Source organism: Apis laboriosa, unplaced genomic scaffold (assembly GCF_014066325.1).
Source record: "Apis laboriosa isolate Shangri-la unplaced genomic scaffold, ASM1406632v1 scaffold112_cov148, whole genome shotgun sequence".
In the NCBI taxonomy this organism is placed as follows: Eukaryota; Metazoa; Arthropoda; class Insecta; order Hymenoptera; family Apidae; genus Apis; species Apis laboriosa.
Window position 1 is genome coordinate 2,945,450 of NW_025220865.1, and position 17,100 is coordinate 2,962,549.

Below are 17,100 nucleotides of genomic sequence, written 5' to 3' on the forward strand. Positions count from 1 at the left end.
GATATTAAATAGTAGATAATAAACATTACTTGTAGTTTAGAATATAACTGCGACCTGAAATAAATAAATAATTAAGTGAATATACATGATTTGCAAATAAAAAAGATTAAGAAATATCAGAGTTTCTATTTTTAATATGAAACCTATGTATAAAGAATTTTTAATTTCTTTTGAATATCCTTCCTTTTATATCCTGAAATTCTTTTAAATTTTTAAATATGATTCATACAAATTATATTATATTTTATTCTCCTTTGTTGAATCATTGCTTCATTGTTCATCAATATTCATTACTTTGTTATTTGCATATCATTAATATTACACTCTAACATTATAATAATATTACGTTATCGTTGTAAAAACAAAAATATATTTTATTCTCTTTGTTTTAATCATTTTTCAAAAAAAAAATATTTCATTTAATTCTTTATAATTCTACCAATGGTAAGTAATTTCGAAAATCCAGTCCATTTATTTTATACATGACGTTTTTATGGTTTACAACTTTATTAATTATATTACAGTGATTCTAAATTTATGTATATTTATTTCACATTCTTAGCAAATAATTTATTGATTCGAAAGATTTGAATTTAATATTCATACAATAATCTTGAATCGTTGAGAGGGTTAGTATAATTTATGAGAACAAAACAAATTATTACTTTTTGCTTCATATATATTTATTAATATATATACATTATTTATTAAAAAATATTAAGTTAATGATAAATTACAGAATTTAATAATGATTTTTAAAGATTAATTATAATTATAGATATAACTTGAAATAAAATTTTCTGATTCAAATGAAAATTATGTAAATTAATCTTATAATGATGTACATTTTTTTTTGGAATCGTTAAATTAATATCTTTCAATAGTACTTAAATAATACAATTCCAAATATTTATTTCATTTATAAAATCTTTTCAATTATTTCTCTTTTTCTGCTTAAATCTTGGAGGATTAAACCATTGCAGATTAATCTTTAAAAAAAACTAGTAGAAAATTCAAATTAAAAAATTAAAACTCATAAGTCAAATGTAGAACGTTCATCGCAGTTCACTTGGTTCGTCTCAATAACTTGGCTCATTAACTCCCCTTGCTTTACTCATTTTCCACTGACTACGTCAGAGTCTATTCTTCCATACTTTAATATACCAAACAGATCAAAAATATTAATCTGGGAGAAAATTTCCATTCGAAATTTTCCATCAATCCATACAATTCTCTATTCATCATTCAACTCAATCATAAACAATACATCATAATTATTTCCAATAAAACAAAAGTTTAACGAATGAAGAATCAAAATAGAAAATTTTCCATCTATCCATCACATTCGATACCTTCCTCGTAAAAAACTCTATAATTACACTCTATAAAACGAAAGATCGATAAATATTGTATCAAAAATTCTTGTTCGAAATGATCCACGATTCTCATTACTATTTTACAATAACATTCTATAAAACTATAAAACTTCTTATAAAAAAAATAAAAAATCAAATGCCACGAAAAAAATTCTCATTCTCAAAATTTTCCTTCTACTCATCACGTTTAATATTTTCGTCGTAATCTATTTTACGACCAAAAAAAAAAATCTCTGCTCTATAAAAAATCGATAAAATCCATGACAAACCGAGATAGAAAATTTTCCATCGATCTCCACGACCCTCCTTCTACCCATAATCTCGCCATAATCTACTCTACGACCACAAACCATAATACCGTATCTCTATACACCCAAATACCAAGTGATAGCTTCTTCTTTTAGGTTAGGGATCTATTTCACTGATCCGCTTCTAAATCTATTCCAACGACGCGAAACATCTCGAATGAAACGTTTCGTAATGGTGGGCTGGTTCGATTCGGATACTCATATCCAACTCTCGTTCTCGAAGGGGGGGGAGCTCTCGAGTCGAAATTGATGGAACACCGGTTGCTCGTCTTTAAACCGAAATTCCCTGCACCGTGCGGGTGAGTCACCTTGTATGCAGGGGCCAGGACCAATCGTAGGAGCGGCGTTCCTGGCGGAGATGAGGTGCGACTGTTGCTATACGGTGTGCCGGTACAGGTGGGTGGTGGCAGGGCCGTCGCGGAAGGGGGTGCTCCGGGGGCTCTCTAGACTAGATCGATAATGCATCTCTTGGCGGGCGTAGTTCCTCTTAGTCACCGGCAATCGCTCCTGCGGCCAGATATCCTACCTCGTTTCCTTCTTGTGAGTATTTGTACTTGTTTTTTTATGATATACCATTATTGTGAACGCAGTAAATCGATTAATTTTTTTTTTTTTATATATATATATATATATATTTCGTTTTATATACCAATTATATTGGAGAAGATGTAGAATAGAATATCGATTTTAGTTGATCTTTTTCTTTAATTTTCTTCTCGTGTAGATTTCCCTCGTTGATTAGTGATTTTAGATAATTTTTCATTGTGTTCTTTCGAATTTTTTCGTTTGATTTTTTTTTCAGGATTAAAGGGTTAAGATTAGTCGCAAGATCGATTTTAGGTAAATTTATTATTGTTATTGTTGTTGTTGTTGTTTAAATTGCTCTTATTTTTGTTTCTAAGCACTTGGTTTTAGTGTCAATTGCGTTATCGATTTTGGAGTGTATGGGTCATAAGTGACCTAGGGTTAAATCGTGACGTTGCGTCCGGCCGACCGTCCCAGGGTTAACTCTTGGTGTATGCCAAATATTGCAAGTTGATTAGCTCTAGTAGATCTTCTTTTTGTTGTGCTTTTATTTATTGAACTTCCTGGTGATGTAATTCGTGTTATAAATCTGTAAATGTTCGAAAGCGTCGAAATTAAAATTGATAAAAAACGATGAAAATATAATCGAAATGAAAAATATTTTGTTTAATTGTATTGCAATTACAATCGATACGAGATAAACGAGATGTAGGAGACCATATCGATTTTGAAGTATTCAATGGTGAAGTTTAAATTTTCTAATTATATTATTGTAAAGATTTCCTTCTTTTTTATTCCATTCTTTCTTCTTTCTTTTTTTTTTTTTTTTTTTCGTGAAAATTTGAGAATTCTTATTCATCATTTTATAATAATAAAAGATCGAGATATTTCTTCATATAATTCAGGAAATTGTTACGTAAGATGGTGTATTGAATCGTTCTTTAAAGAAAAATAAGTACGTGAAAAAAAGGTTGATATGTGCAAAAAGATGTTCTGATTTTTAAAATTTTATTTCTAAAAAATATCCTGTTTTTAATTAATTAATAAAAATAAAATAAACTACTTGAATTCTATATACATTATTTATATTCGTAATTTTTATGTTTGGTACAATTTTTATAAATAATGTTTTAGATACTACTTACAAGGAAATAAACAAAATTGTTGTAAAAAAATATAAATATATAAAAAAATAGCAATTTTTCCAATTTTTGATTTCTTTCAATGATGAGCCGAATTGTATTATCATCAAATTGCTTTGTTTTATCGATAATAATTTTAGAGATTGAAAATTTAAATTTAAATAAATGATTTTTTTTTGTTATTATTTTGTTAATTCTATATTGTTAATTCTTTTCAGAACCTCTTCAGCATGCGCTGATTCACGAACCAGATAATGTAGCGGAGAGCGAGGATTCCGAAGACGAGTGGAACTATTATCGAGTTGATCCAAACAAAGAAAAGAATTCCGAAACGCCTGTTGACGAATCCGAAAAAACGAGAAACGTAGAAGAAGAAAGTGAAATATCAGAGTTACCTGTCGAAGATACCGAATCGAAAATCCAATCCGAAAACGTAGAACAGAATATTAAATGCGAAAATCTGAAAGAGGAATCGCCTGAGCTTATTAACATAGAGGTAATAACATTTTTAAGTTTGTATCATGCTTTTATCATTATTTTTTTCACTCGTATATCTCTGAAAATTTTGCTTATTATTATTATACAATAATTATATTAATATTTATATTAATTATTATTTTCTTGAAATATAAAATATATAATTATTTTTAACGTATAATACCATCACTTTAACGAGAAATATAATTTTTTACGTATTATAGATTAGCGCTGAGGATAAAGAAGAAAAAGTAGAGAAGATCAAGGAACCCTGTATCGAGGAAGAAAATAAGTTGAAGGATATGGATTTTCAATTGAACCCTAACGCAGCCGAATTCATTCCTGTTTCACCGCAATTTATGGGAACGAGAATGGATCTGGTTGAGGATTTCCCTGTCTCTGGATCACCTTTCAAACAAGTCCCACAGATGGACGACATTCAAGTGCCCAGTCAGAGCGAATTCGAGAAAGAAGTATGCCAACGGCCAAGAGAGGTCGACAGTGAGGAGAAAGAATACCAAAATGGTGATAATTTACAGCATACCGATTATACAGATTTTCTGGCTGACAAGCAAAAAGTAGCCCCTGTTTCTGGAAATATGGATGATTCTGAAATATCATCAACGAAAGCTGAATTCGGAGACGAGTCTTCGGTCAGTTTCTTAACAGCTAGTGAATTCCATAGAACAGGTATCTCCGCGATAGATGAATCGTTCTCAAGCTGCGAGCGTGAATACGATATCGCTAAAGATCCAATGGCCATGTCTTTCACACCGAGCGACTTCGAAGCGGCGTTCGACAAAGGTGTCGATTTGAATGCCGTTCACGATTTGAGCAATACTGATTTAGAAGAAACGAATGGCATTTTGGACAAGGAGGAGGAGGAGGAGGAAGAGGAGGAGGAAGTTATGGCGAAATCTCTAAACTTGGAAAATGATATTGTCAATGATAAAGTGTCAATTATGTCTAATACCGAAAAGCCAATAGATAAAACAGAAAAATCTGAAATTCGCGCAGAATTCGTGAACCTGTCTTCGCAACAAGATTACAGCGAAGATACTTTCATCGAGCACGCGGAATTGAAAGCTAACACTGTCGACTTCCTAAACTTGCAACCAGAGTCTTCCAATCAACAAGAATCGCAAGAAACTGCGAGATATGATCATTCTCCTTTAACTGAAAATTATTCAGGAGAATTTGAGTCGGAAAAAGAACCTGTTTCCGTTGATAATGAACAACCATTATCGCCTTCCAGCGCCGACATAGATGAAACAAAACCCATAGACGAAACCAGCGAGGATGCTGCCCTTCTTGGAAATGAATTACAAAAAGAAATTTGCTCGAATGATGCTAATACACCTTCTTCGTTATCTCCAATTCCAGATGCAATGGAAAGTGATTTGGCAACTGAGAATGCAGAAATTGAGTCTTCCAAACCGGTTCAATCCTCGTTGCATCCGGACGCTCCAGAGTTTACACCTGAAAATTATAATTTCCAATCGTTTGGAATGGACAATAACGATGTTTGTCAAGTATCGCACATAAAAGCAACTGATTCGTATCAAGCATATTCCACGGAAGCTGGAAGCGCGTTCGAAATAGTTAAGCAAGATTTGGTTGCAAATATACAATTTGACGAAAAGGAAGATGAACCAGTGTATACGAAGCCACTAGTAGAGATAAAGCCGGAAGATTTTAATGAAGAACAAGATGTTTGCGTAAGACCGCTTCAAATTCACTCTGAATTGACTCCACCTCTTTCTCCTCAAGAAGAAAAACACATTCACGATATTATTTATCCTGTCAAATCTTCTGTTGATACCGAAGAAGTGATCGAATCAAAGGAAATTCTAGAAGAAGCAAATATTGAAGATAAAGAAATGATGGAATCAATGAAAGAATCGATGGAAACAAATATATCAGCAGAGGAAATAAAATCGATAGAATCAGAAGAGCCAATAAAAGAGTCCATTTTGAATTTATCTGATTCTATGCAAGAATTTACAGGTTTGGAGAGTCAGTTACAACCTACAGAAGAAGAGGTTTTTAAAGACAAGGTTGTCGAAGATCTTCAGGAAGAAATTGTAAAGAAAGAATTGATAGACATTACAGAACCAGAAAAATCTTCAGAACTTGCAGTCGAAACTGAATATATGATACAAGAACAGAAAGAAATGCAAGAATTTTCAGAAATTAAGGAACCTGAAATTAAAGAACTGGAAATTGAACAATTAAAGTTAAAAGAATCAAAAGTTGAACTTGAATTTCCAGAAATGGAAATCCAAGAACCAGAATTTAAAGAACCAGAATTTAAAGAACCAGAATTTAAAGAATTAGAATTTAAAGAACCAGAGTTTAAAGAACCAGAATTTAAAGAACCAGAATTTAAAGAATCTGAATTTAAAGAATCTGAAATTAAAGAATTTGAAGTTAAAGAATTTGAAGTTAAAGAATTTGAAGTTAAAGAATTTGAAGTTAAAGAATCCGAAATTAAAGAATCTGAAATTAAAGAATCCGAAATTCAAGAATCCGAAGTTAAAGAATCAGAAATTAAAGAATTAGAAATGAAAGAGCCAGAAATTCAAGAACATAAAATCAAAGAATTAGAGTTAGAAATTAAAGAATCTGAAATTAAAGAATCTGAAATCAAAGAATCTGAAATCAAAAAATCGGAAATTAAAGAACCTGAAATCAAAGAGCCAGAAATTAAAGAACCTGAAATTAAAGAACCTGAAATTAAAGAACCTGAAATCAAAGAACTTGAAATTAAAGAACCTGAAATTAAAGAACCTGAAATCAAAGAATCAGAAATTAAAGAACCTGAAATCAAAGAATCAGAAATTAAAGAATCTGAAATCAAAGAACCAGAAATTGAAGTTTCAAGTCAAAAGCCAGAAATCAAGGAATTACTCAAAGAACCAGAAATAAAAGAAACAGAAGTCAAAGAACCAGAAATAAAAGAAACAGAAGTCAAAGAACCAGAAATAGAAAAAGTAACTGAAGTTCCAGAAAATAAAGTCATCGAAACAGCTGCAATAGCAACCGCAACTGCAGCAGTTGCAGCGGGTACAGTTACAGCGGGTGCAGTTGCAGCACAAAGCAAAACGAAAGCGAAAACACTCGCTACAAAACCGACGAAAACTACAACTTCAAAGGCAACTCCAACAAGATCAACTCCAACATCCCCCTCAAAAACTGTATCTTCCACAACACGAACATCAACTGCAGCAATGAAAAAACCGTCGACAACGACACCTTCTCGTCCAAAAGATCTCGACGCTCCGAAGAAATCTACAATTTCCTCTACAACAACCAGTAAACCGTCGGTTGCAAAATCCGCTTCAAAAACAACGACATCAACTACTGCAACGAAATCAACTAATAAAACCAGTGTAAGCACAACTTCTAAACCAAAACCTATCGCGACAACCGCTTCAAAATCGGTTACTGTTACTGATAAAAAACCTACCGCGAATGGTGACGTTAAATCTTTAAGTAAACCAGCAACTGCAACCAAATCCTCCAGCAAACCATCAGCATCACCTTTAGCGACTAAAACTACGCTAGTCAAAACATCTTCCACACGAGCATCAACTGGAACGACGACAGTTCCAAAAGTAAGATCTTCTTCTGCCAACAAATTAAGCACGACTGTAAAAGCTAGCAGTACTACGACTACCATCAGTGCAACAGCTAGCAACAGACCGAAAACAGCTCCATCTAGTGGAACTGCATCGAAACCTCGCATGTCACTCAATAAGTTACCAGCGATCGATAAACAAGTGAAGGAAACAGCCAATAAACAAATTTCCATGGGGCGGACAAGTACACCTGCTTCTAAGACGACTTCTCGTTTGTCTACTACTAGTTCTAGCACGACTACGATAAAACGCGCATCCTTAACAGCAAAACCTACTACAGTTGCATCCCCAACGAAAAAATCTACGCCTGTATCGAAAACTTCGAAGACCTCGTTGAGCGGAAAAACAGCTGGTGAAAAAGGAAAAATTTTGCAAAATGGCGTATCCGAGAATGTTGAAATAAATACGATAATCGATGACATGCCGAAAAAAGATCTGTCGCCCGTGGTCACCCCAAATGATAATCAATTAATCATGAGCTCTGATTGAATTGGCGGGAAACGAGATCGGTTTCAATCTTAGCTTTATATCGATCGTATGTCATGCACCGATAAACATTGTTCTTTCTTTACCAAAAAAAAAAAAAAAAAAAAAAGATACAGAACATCCGCTAAAAAGTAGTTTCTTAGGAAATATATAACGAATCGGAAGGAGTTTTTACTATAATTAGCGTAAAGTATAAAATATAATATATTAATGTGTATATGTATACCGAAGTAATGAGTCTGTTTATCTATATTGGCGAAAAGAGTGAATGTAAAATGAATGAAAGAGAGTGAATGATAAGAAAGAAAAAAAAAGAGAGCAAGATGTGTGTAAGAAAGAATATGCACTAAAAAAAAAAAAAAGAAAAAGAAAAAACAAAATATATGTTATTTCGCTTTTGACTGCTTCGATCGTGCTGGAAGTAAAGAATAATGTAATAAAGCAGAATAGAAAAGAGATGAAAAAGAAAAGGGAAGTGGAAGAAGAAACATGAACTAAATGCAAGAAGAAAGATATCAATTGTTTTTGTAAATAAATGGGTAAACGTTTCCAAGCGGTCTCCGAGATACTTAGCCGAAAAAGAAATATTCACGTGGTGCTGTAACTGGCCTGTAAACATGACAAGTATACACGCAGCGCAGGTTCATCAAGTCGCCAACAGTTTAAACTCGGGATCCAGAAAATGTTGTCACCGCTTAACCGTACGAGTCGGTTTCTTAACATATTCTTAATGTAAAACACGAAGCTGGACGGTTTTTTATACTTTTTAATTTTATATGTGCATTATATTTGATAATAATTAATCGTCGTACTTTTTATGAAGAAGACCTTACACACGTATGTACAAATACGTACTGGAAAAAAACATATATACACAACATATAGACACGTACACATACGCGCATATACCACAAACACCACATACAAGAAACGCGAACGACAGGTACCATATATATTTATTTTTTTTTGTTTGTTCCTATTCCGAAGTTGAGTATACTGCGAGAGAATATTATAAACTCGTCATTCATTAATACTGTTCTTATGTATTCTCTATCCATCTATGTATAGCACTTCTATGAGTTAATGTGATACCTATTATATTAAATAAATTCGAACAAATATCGAAACGAAAGGACAATTTATGTATGTATAACATGTGGGAATCTAAGAAAAACTATAACTAACATCATCTGAAGAGTTATAAGGATAAAAAGAAAAGGATTTAAAAAAAATGAGAATAATCGTAATATAGAAAAAGAATTCTTTATCTTAATTAAAATCATTTCGTTTAATGATGCAATTGATTATTATTCAAGAATGGAATATTTAATCTTTATCATTAAACGAATAAAATACGAATAATAAAGAATTAAATGCAATTTTAAAATAATATTAGGAAGAAAAATTCAAAAAATTTATAACTGCCAAAATAATGTTATGGTGTAAAAAAAAAATTATTTAATCTTTCCTTTCAATTCTTTTCCCCATTTTATCTCTTTCGTTTCTTTTTCTTTTTTATATAAAAGTACTTAGGCTTTTTATGTAAACATACGTATAAGATAAATTCATTATTCTTTGTATTTGATTATTTATAGTAAAGATACGTGTATTATTTAACGAAACGTTAATATTTGTTTTAAATAAATACGATAAATGATTGATGATTTTAAAATCTTGAAGAGATACGAACAATATTATGCATTTGTTGTGTTAAAAATTCTTAAATAAAAATTACGTCAAGTTGGGATATTTATCCGTATTTCTATAGCTTTTAACCAATTTTGATTTAATGTATTCAAAATAAATAAATTGTACATAAATGTACAGGGTGTTAGCAACCTGTATATTAGCCTTTCAATTCTTTCTGTTTTTTAAAGGCTTTTTTTTTTTTTTTTACATACAAAGCATTAATTATTTAATAATCTTTTGGATAAAATAAAAAAAACTTTTTTGTTCCTAATTTTGTACCTTTTTAAGAATTATGTACCTAATTCAATATTCCTCGCATGAAAATAACACATATTTTTGAAACAAAAATTAGGTTAGAAACATGATTAAAAAAACACTGAAATATTATGAACAAATTTTAAAATCTGATAATATTTTTAATTTTATTGCAAAGATATAATGACAATATTTTTTTATAGTTTTATTTTTCACTATATTAAGTCATCTTATAATATAATATATATTTTATATGATGCAGATCATATTAATAATTAATTAAATGAAATTGGTAAGTAAATAATTCTTAAATATGATACAAATTCAAATATCATTTAAAAAATATTTAATATATTTTAATTAAAAAAAATTGTTTGAACTTTCACATACTTAAATGCATAAATATATTTGAAATAAAAAAAAATTCTCTTATTTACATATAAAAGCTTTTTTTTTTTTATAAATGATTTTAATAAAAAAAATATCGAAAATACAAATATGTCTAAAATATTTTTTCAAGAATTATTAAATTATTGCCATGAAGGAACTTTTGGTAATAGATGAAAATAATTAGGATGAAATTTCCAATTAAAGAAAAAAGAAAAAATTTCTAATTAAGATTTATTTTCAGTTAAGATAAATGAATTTTTTTATATTTTTTTTTATCTAAATATTTTTGTATTTAAACCCTCTTGTATACACGTGTTGCCTTGACGTCGCTCTTGTTTGTACTTATATGCTAAAAAAGAAATAATGTTAAAATTTTATTTGAATGTTTTTATATATAACAACATTCATTGAATGATAAAAAGAAAAAAGGAAGAAGAAAAAATATTTACCACTAATAATTCATTATCTGAAAATTCGTATAATCGGTTGACTTTGAGCGAATCGTTTACTTGTGTTTCCGTTTTGAATGTGTTACCTTCTATAGATGTAACGGTCTGCAACGATAAAGAAAAAGAAATTATATTTCATATTTATGTTATTTCTTTATTCTTTATAAATTATATCACATACGTATTAATATATACATTTGTATTGATTGAAAAATATTTATAATTCATTAATAAATAACTTTTCGATATAATCATTAAATGAATTTTTTTTACAAAATTTACTATTTATTTATTTTTTTTTATAAATAATATTAAAATATTTAACAAATTACAAATTAATTATAGTCTATTCTTCTTCAATTATGTCAGAATAATCAAGTATTATTGATAAATATGACTTGCAATATTTATTATAGTAATAAAGAAAAAAATATGAGTTATTAATATTTGATAAAAAAATGTTTGTCATCATTAATGTCATCATTGGATTATAGACATATGTATGATATAACAAAAATTATTTATAATTTGATTTAAATTTGATTTAAATTTTGATTTAAATTTGATTTAAATCTTTATAAAAAAATGAATAATTAGGAAAAAATACAAAATTGATTGAAGAAAAATATATCAGTAAAATATCAGTAAAAAAACTTCTAATTTATTGTAATTTTAATTCTTATTGAAAATGAAATAATTTTTTTATTAAAAATGCAATTAATTTTTAATATTTGATACTTTAAAGATTAATTCGGTTTATAGTTATATTAGATAAGTTTTATAAATTTTATATCTATTATACAAAAAAAATATTAATTTTTTTTTGTTATCGAAGATTTAATCTTTAAATTCAATCAAAGTTTGTTCTTATAAAAAATTATATAACTAAATTCGAAGATAATCAAGTTATAAAGTTCGAAGATAATTAAAAACTAAAATATTTATATGATATATAAAGAATTGATAAAATAAAATTAAAATTAAAATTTCTTAATTCCAAATTAAAAAAATTCAATATATATCATGGAGAAAAAATTATTAGATTTAAACTGAATTATTTTATCAATTTGATTCGTTAAATAATATCTATATTATTTTATGATGAATTAAACAAACCTGAAATTTGCGATCAGGAAGAGATGGCAATGTCTCCTCGAATGGTACATTCATCTTAAAAGTCTTGGTGTAGGTATTATCTCCACTGCTAGAAGTGAAGGTCCATTCGTCTCCGTTCTTCGATAATTCGAACGAGGGCCTCGGTTGTAAGACCGTATTGACTAGATTCTGGTCACCCAGAACTTTTGCGAATTCTTCGAAATTGTTTTGTGAAACAAATTGAAATTTACCCTCGAATTGTACCATTTTTGATTGTTACTTCTTGATTGTTTCGCGCGACGAGAAAAAGTGGCGTGTACTACACGTGTTCCACGTAGCTGTCGCTAGTAGCGAATAAATTGTTCCTGCGGTAACTGCCGCTTTTATAAGATTGTCGGAGGTACTTGTGGCATACGTATGAGTGAATTCATACACAAACGTTTATCGACTACAATCGACTAGGACAAGTACCGAATGAGATTATCGTAAATTCGACCTGTGATTCGACCAACGACGCGACAACTCGATTCCGCTTTATCATTTTACCAACACCCTTGCGCTTTTTCTCTTACCGATAAATTAACCGAATTGTCCGATTATCGTAGGAAAGAAATTTAAATTTGCTAATTATCGACACGCATCAACAACATCGATGGAAAAGATTAGATGAGAAACACAAAATATGATTTATCGTAGTGATAGGATGAAATACATATCATTGTAAATAAGGTAAATGTACAAAATACAAATAATCATCTGGTCATTGATGCAAATATTAATTATTAAGCTGATATATAAGAGGTAATATAAAAAAATATTAGAGATAATATTTTAATTTATTATTATATTATTTCATTATGATATCGATATATAATGTTGTTGTTTGCTTAATAAATATTAATAAATAACTAATCATTATTTTTATAGCAATTTGATGTGATTTATTTTAGTAAATAATTCGGTTACAAGTAATACTAAAAAATTTCTATTAGGAAATTCCATCGAATTCGAATTTGACTGTACAGAAGTATTTTTAAAAAAAATAAATTACTTTGGTAGATACGAAAATTGAATATAAATAAATAAAATAGAACTTTGTATATAAATATTTTGAAAAATATAAGCTATATTTTCAAATATTACTTTTTTAATACAAAGATTTGCATTTTTTATGTAAAAATAATATATAAAAGTAAATATGAGGAAATAAATTCACATCTAGATAAAATATTTTCAAATTTTTATAAATATTTCAAAAAATAATTCAAAAAGAATTTAAGCTTGACCATATAAATTCCTAATCTTCTATGAATATCTTAATTAGGAAGCTTTTTCTGTGCAGATGTGATAGTTCTTTTTTATTTTCATATAGTTTGCTGTTTACAATAATAAATTTTACAATAAAAAATCTATCTTTTTCATTTTATAGAGTTTGTATAAGTATTATTTTCACAAAATATTTTTCATTAAAATTTATAATTATGTATATACATTCTCAAATCTTATTTGTTTTTTATTTTTTTAATTAGTTTAAAATTAATTTATATTATCTGAATATCTTGTAAATATGGAAAATAAAATATTAATTCTTATGAATATTAATTATAAGAATAAATAACATAAGTAATTGAATTCTATAAAGTAAATTTTTTTTAATGGATTTCACTTAATTTCATCTATTTCTGTTAAACATAATTTCATTATTAATGTAGTCTATATATATAACTTAATGTAAATTGAACAAAAAATAAATAAATTCTTAAAATATTAAATAATATATATAAAATGTTTTTAATAATGTTTTAATAATGAACAAATTCTCTTCGTTCTATATAAATATCTACCAGTCTAATAATTTATTAATTATTAATAATTATAAAATTGTGAAAGCATTTATATAAAATTTGAACATTCAAAAATCTACAAAATATACAAAAATTATAAAAAGGTAATAAGAATTTTTAAAGTATAATAACTGTATATATTTATATTTATATTTAAAGATTAAAACAAACATTTATTTAAACTCTATTTTTTAATTGTATTCATATAAATTTGATTTTAATATATTTACAGTCTACTGATTAAATATATCTCAGGTCAAAGTTGCACAAGCTTCAAAAAAATATTAATTTTTTTTATTTTGACTGATATTCAATTTATTTTAAGAAGATAGCTTTTATATTTTTTAAATGTATAAATTTAATATCTAAATCTTTTATCCGAAGTAAATTTTAAATAATAATGCATAAAAAATTTTCTGAAATTTACATTGAGAAAAATTAGAATGATACTTACATAGATTCATAAAAATTGCAATCATAAACTCAAATTATTATAACATTTTCCAAAATTTATAGAAGAAGTTTAAAATATAATTAATTTTCTTATATGAAATATCTCCAATGTTAATCATATGACGCTATAATCAAGATATTTTTCGTCTTTTTTTTATTAAGCTGTGTGATATATCCATTTATATATCTTGATAATAAATATATAAAATATATCTTATTGATGCGATATTAACTAGCGATATTAATTAGCGATATTAATTAGCGATATTAAATAGAGAATATATTTTTTTCATTTTTCTTTACCATCAAATGACATTCAATTGTAAATATTGAAACTAAAGTAAGATACAGCATTGTTTGAATCAAATTTCACCGCTAGATGTCTCATCTGCGAATACAACAATTTTAACCTCACAATGCATTATGTAATTTGAAACGATCACCAATAAATATTAAATTTTAATAAAGTTTAGAAATAAATAACATTGAATATTATAAGCAATTTCTAAATTTTGATTTATATTTATTCTATTATATCTATAATAATAATATAAATAAAAATGAAAGTTCAATATCATTTTAATAATTTCGAAATTAACTCGTTATATAAGTTATTTTTAATTTACTTAACAGAAAATTGCAAATAATAAATTAAAAATAATTATATTCTTTATTTCTATATTTTTATTTATATTTATATTTATTTTATTACATACACGATATAAGAGTTGAAGCCATTTCAACAACTTCAAATCATAATAAAACTCTTGTTCAATCTAGCTATCATTAACAGAAAACTGAATAAGCTAATGGAATAATGTACGTCGAATAAAAGACCGTGTACGTCGCTACATTTTTACGAGAAGAACTGCATTAGAATTGGCGTAGCTAGCTAATAAAATGTACCGGCCACGTTGAATGTAGCTCGGCAACGCAGGCCACATTTCACGATTAAGCTAGTGGCATCCACTTGAATTCATATACGTATTCTGTCCACTAATACTCACATCTGGTACGTGCTTTATTAAAATCACAGACAGTTCTGTTGCACTTCTGAATCTAACCGGAATAAACTGTCCATCGAACTCTATTATTTGTTTCAGCGAAACAATTCAGTTCCTGTTTCGGAATCTTTGTTGAATTACGTAATGATAACGTTGAAATCAACATTAATCATCTATGAAATATTATTGAAAAAAACACTGATATATCTGATTAATTTCGATCAAGTTTCTTCGAGTTATGAATGAAACAATTGCCTTCCTAGTTTCTCTATCCACATTTGTAGACACTAATAATCGGCAATCACAATTCATTGATATAATTTCCTAATATGCTACATTAATTGTCTAGTTAAAATAGTTACACGAATTATAATACCGAATTGCGAGAAGACAGATTTGTAAGAAGAAATCAAATTAATGAGGATGCTCATTATATTGCTCAAATAAATATTGTTATTATATTTCCTATATTTCCTATATTGTTAAATTAAAAAAAAATTAAAAAAAGAGAAAAAAATTGTACCTGCAATTTAATTTAATTACATATTATTACATGGAATTTCATATGGAAAACAAATGAAATTTCAGATATAAAATCATTTAGCATATTCCTGAATCTTATAGAATTAAAAAATTATTGGAAAAAATTTAATATTGCAAAAAAATGACTTTTATTGTAAAAAATAAATATGTAAAAAATAAGTATCTTTATAATTAAGAAAATTGTTGGAAAAATGATTTAAAATTCAAAAAAATAATTACTGCAAGAGATAAGTATATAAAAATAATTGTTGCAAAAGATAAGTAAAAAAAAGATAAAATTTCATAAAAATTTATAAATGAAATTTATATTTTTATATAAAAAATATAATATTAAAAAAATTTCTTTTGCCAAGTCTTAATAAAATAATATTCTCTAAACTCGAAAATTTGTATCTGAAATATTTTTTAATATTTTTAAAAATAAGCAAAATATTTTGCATTGTAAAATTGTCGGATATCTTGATGTATTATGAGAATTGAAGATAAACAATATTAAGTCAAAATGTGTTGTTAGTCAATTAAGTCAAAATGTGTTGTTAGTCAATTAAGTCAAAATTTTGATATTTATAAATCTAGTATCATAGCCAAATAATATCAATTTTATTTTATTATAAATATTAAATCCATTATCAGAACTATTATCAAGTATGATTTATTTTTTGTTTTAAAAGTAGAACAAATTTATCTTTTTTATCAATAAATCATTTAATGTAAAAGTATATCATAGTTAGCCTATAATATAATATTTTGAGAACAACTTTTTTTTTTATAATTATGAATTATTTTTTTTATAATCCATTTTATGATCCATTATGATCAAGTAACATATTTTTTTATGATTGATTTTCATATAAATACAATTAATAAATATGTTTGTAAAAAAAAAAATTAAACATAATGAATTATATATATTATTAAATATTTTTTTACATCATTAAAAATTTTCAAGCATTTGAAATTATAAATTATATAATCACTGTTATACTATACATTTAAAATCATTATATTTCTTGTTTTTAAAGTACTCACTATCATCGATATCGATCAAATTAAAAATGTTTGTATCGTTAAGATTTTTTGATACATTATCATTATAATTTTTAAAAATACTTATTTTTAATGCGTTTATCATTTTATTATTTATTTATATTTATTTGTACATTTTTGAAAATAATATTAAGAGAAAATTGACAAACATTTTAATAAATTAATAAAAATTTTTTTTAAACGAATGATGAATGACTAATTCGACAAATTAAAAGAAAAAAATTAGGATTACTCAAACAAAAATACAAGATCGCACTTTAGATTCTTTTTCCCGAGGGATGATTGCCACTCGAGACTTAGGGCTCGGGGTTTCGGATGCATAAGCACGGCCTTGAATTGACAGTTAATTGCCAGTGATGACCATACATCAAAGGCC

The 17,100-nt window shown here is 27.2% G+C and overlaps 2 protein-coding genes across 3 annotated transcripts in view; one reads left to right on the forward strand and one right to left on the reverse strand.

The window, feature by feature from the left end:
* LOC122714750 (titin-like) overlaps nt 1-9,087 on the forward strand; it is a 74,066-nt gene extending 64,979 nt beyond the window's left edge. Inside the window, exons 9-11 of one of the 2 annotated variants that reach the window (XM_043936403.1) lie at nt 3,570-3,847; nt 4,053-6,752; nt 6,783-9,087. In XM_043936403.1, coding sequence (XP_043792338.1) covers nt 3,570-3,847; nt 4,053-6,752; nt 6,783-7,958 — 4,154 coding nt within the window. In that variant the 3' untranslated portion in view covers nt 7,959-9,087. Of the gene's footprint in view, nt 1-3,569; nt 3,848-4,052 lie in introns of both variants that reach the window. The other variant, XM_043936394.1, reaches the window with a different exon arrangement.
* Nucleotides 9,088-10,506: 1,419 nt separating this feature from the next.
* Nucleotides 10,507-12,185, reverse strand: LOC122713960 (fatty acid-binding protein homolog 9-like). The gene is made up of 3 exons (XM_043934828.1): nt 11,855-12,185; nt 10,739-10,843; nt 10,507-10,638 (listed from the first exon to the last, which is right to left on the reverse strand). The coding sequence occupies exons 1-3, from the start codon at nt 12,098-12,100 to the stop codon at nt 10,582-10,584; spliced, it is 408 nt and encodes a 135-aa protein (XP_043790763.1). The 5' UTR covers nt 12,101-12,185; the 3' UTR covers nt 10,507-10,581.
* Nucleotides 12,186-17,100: the final 4,915 nt, after the last annotated feature.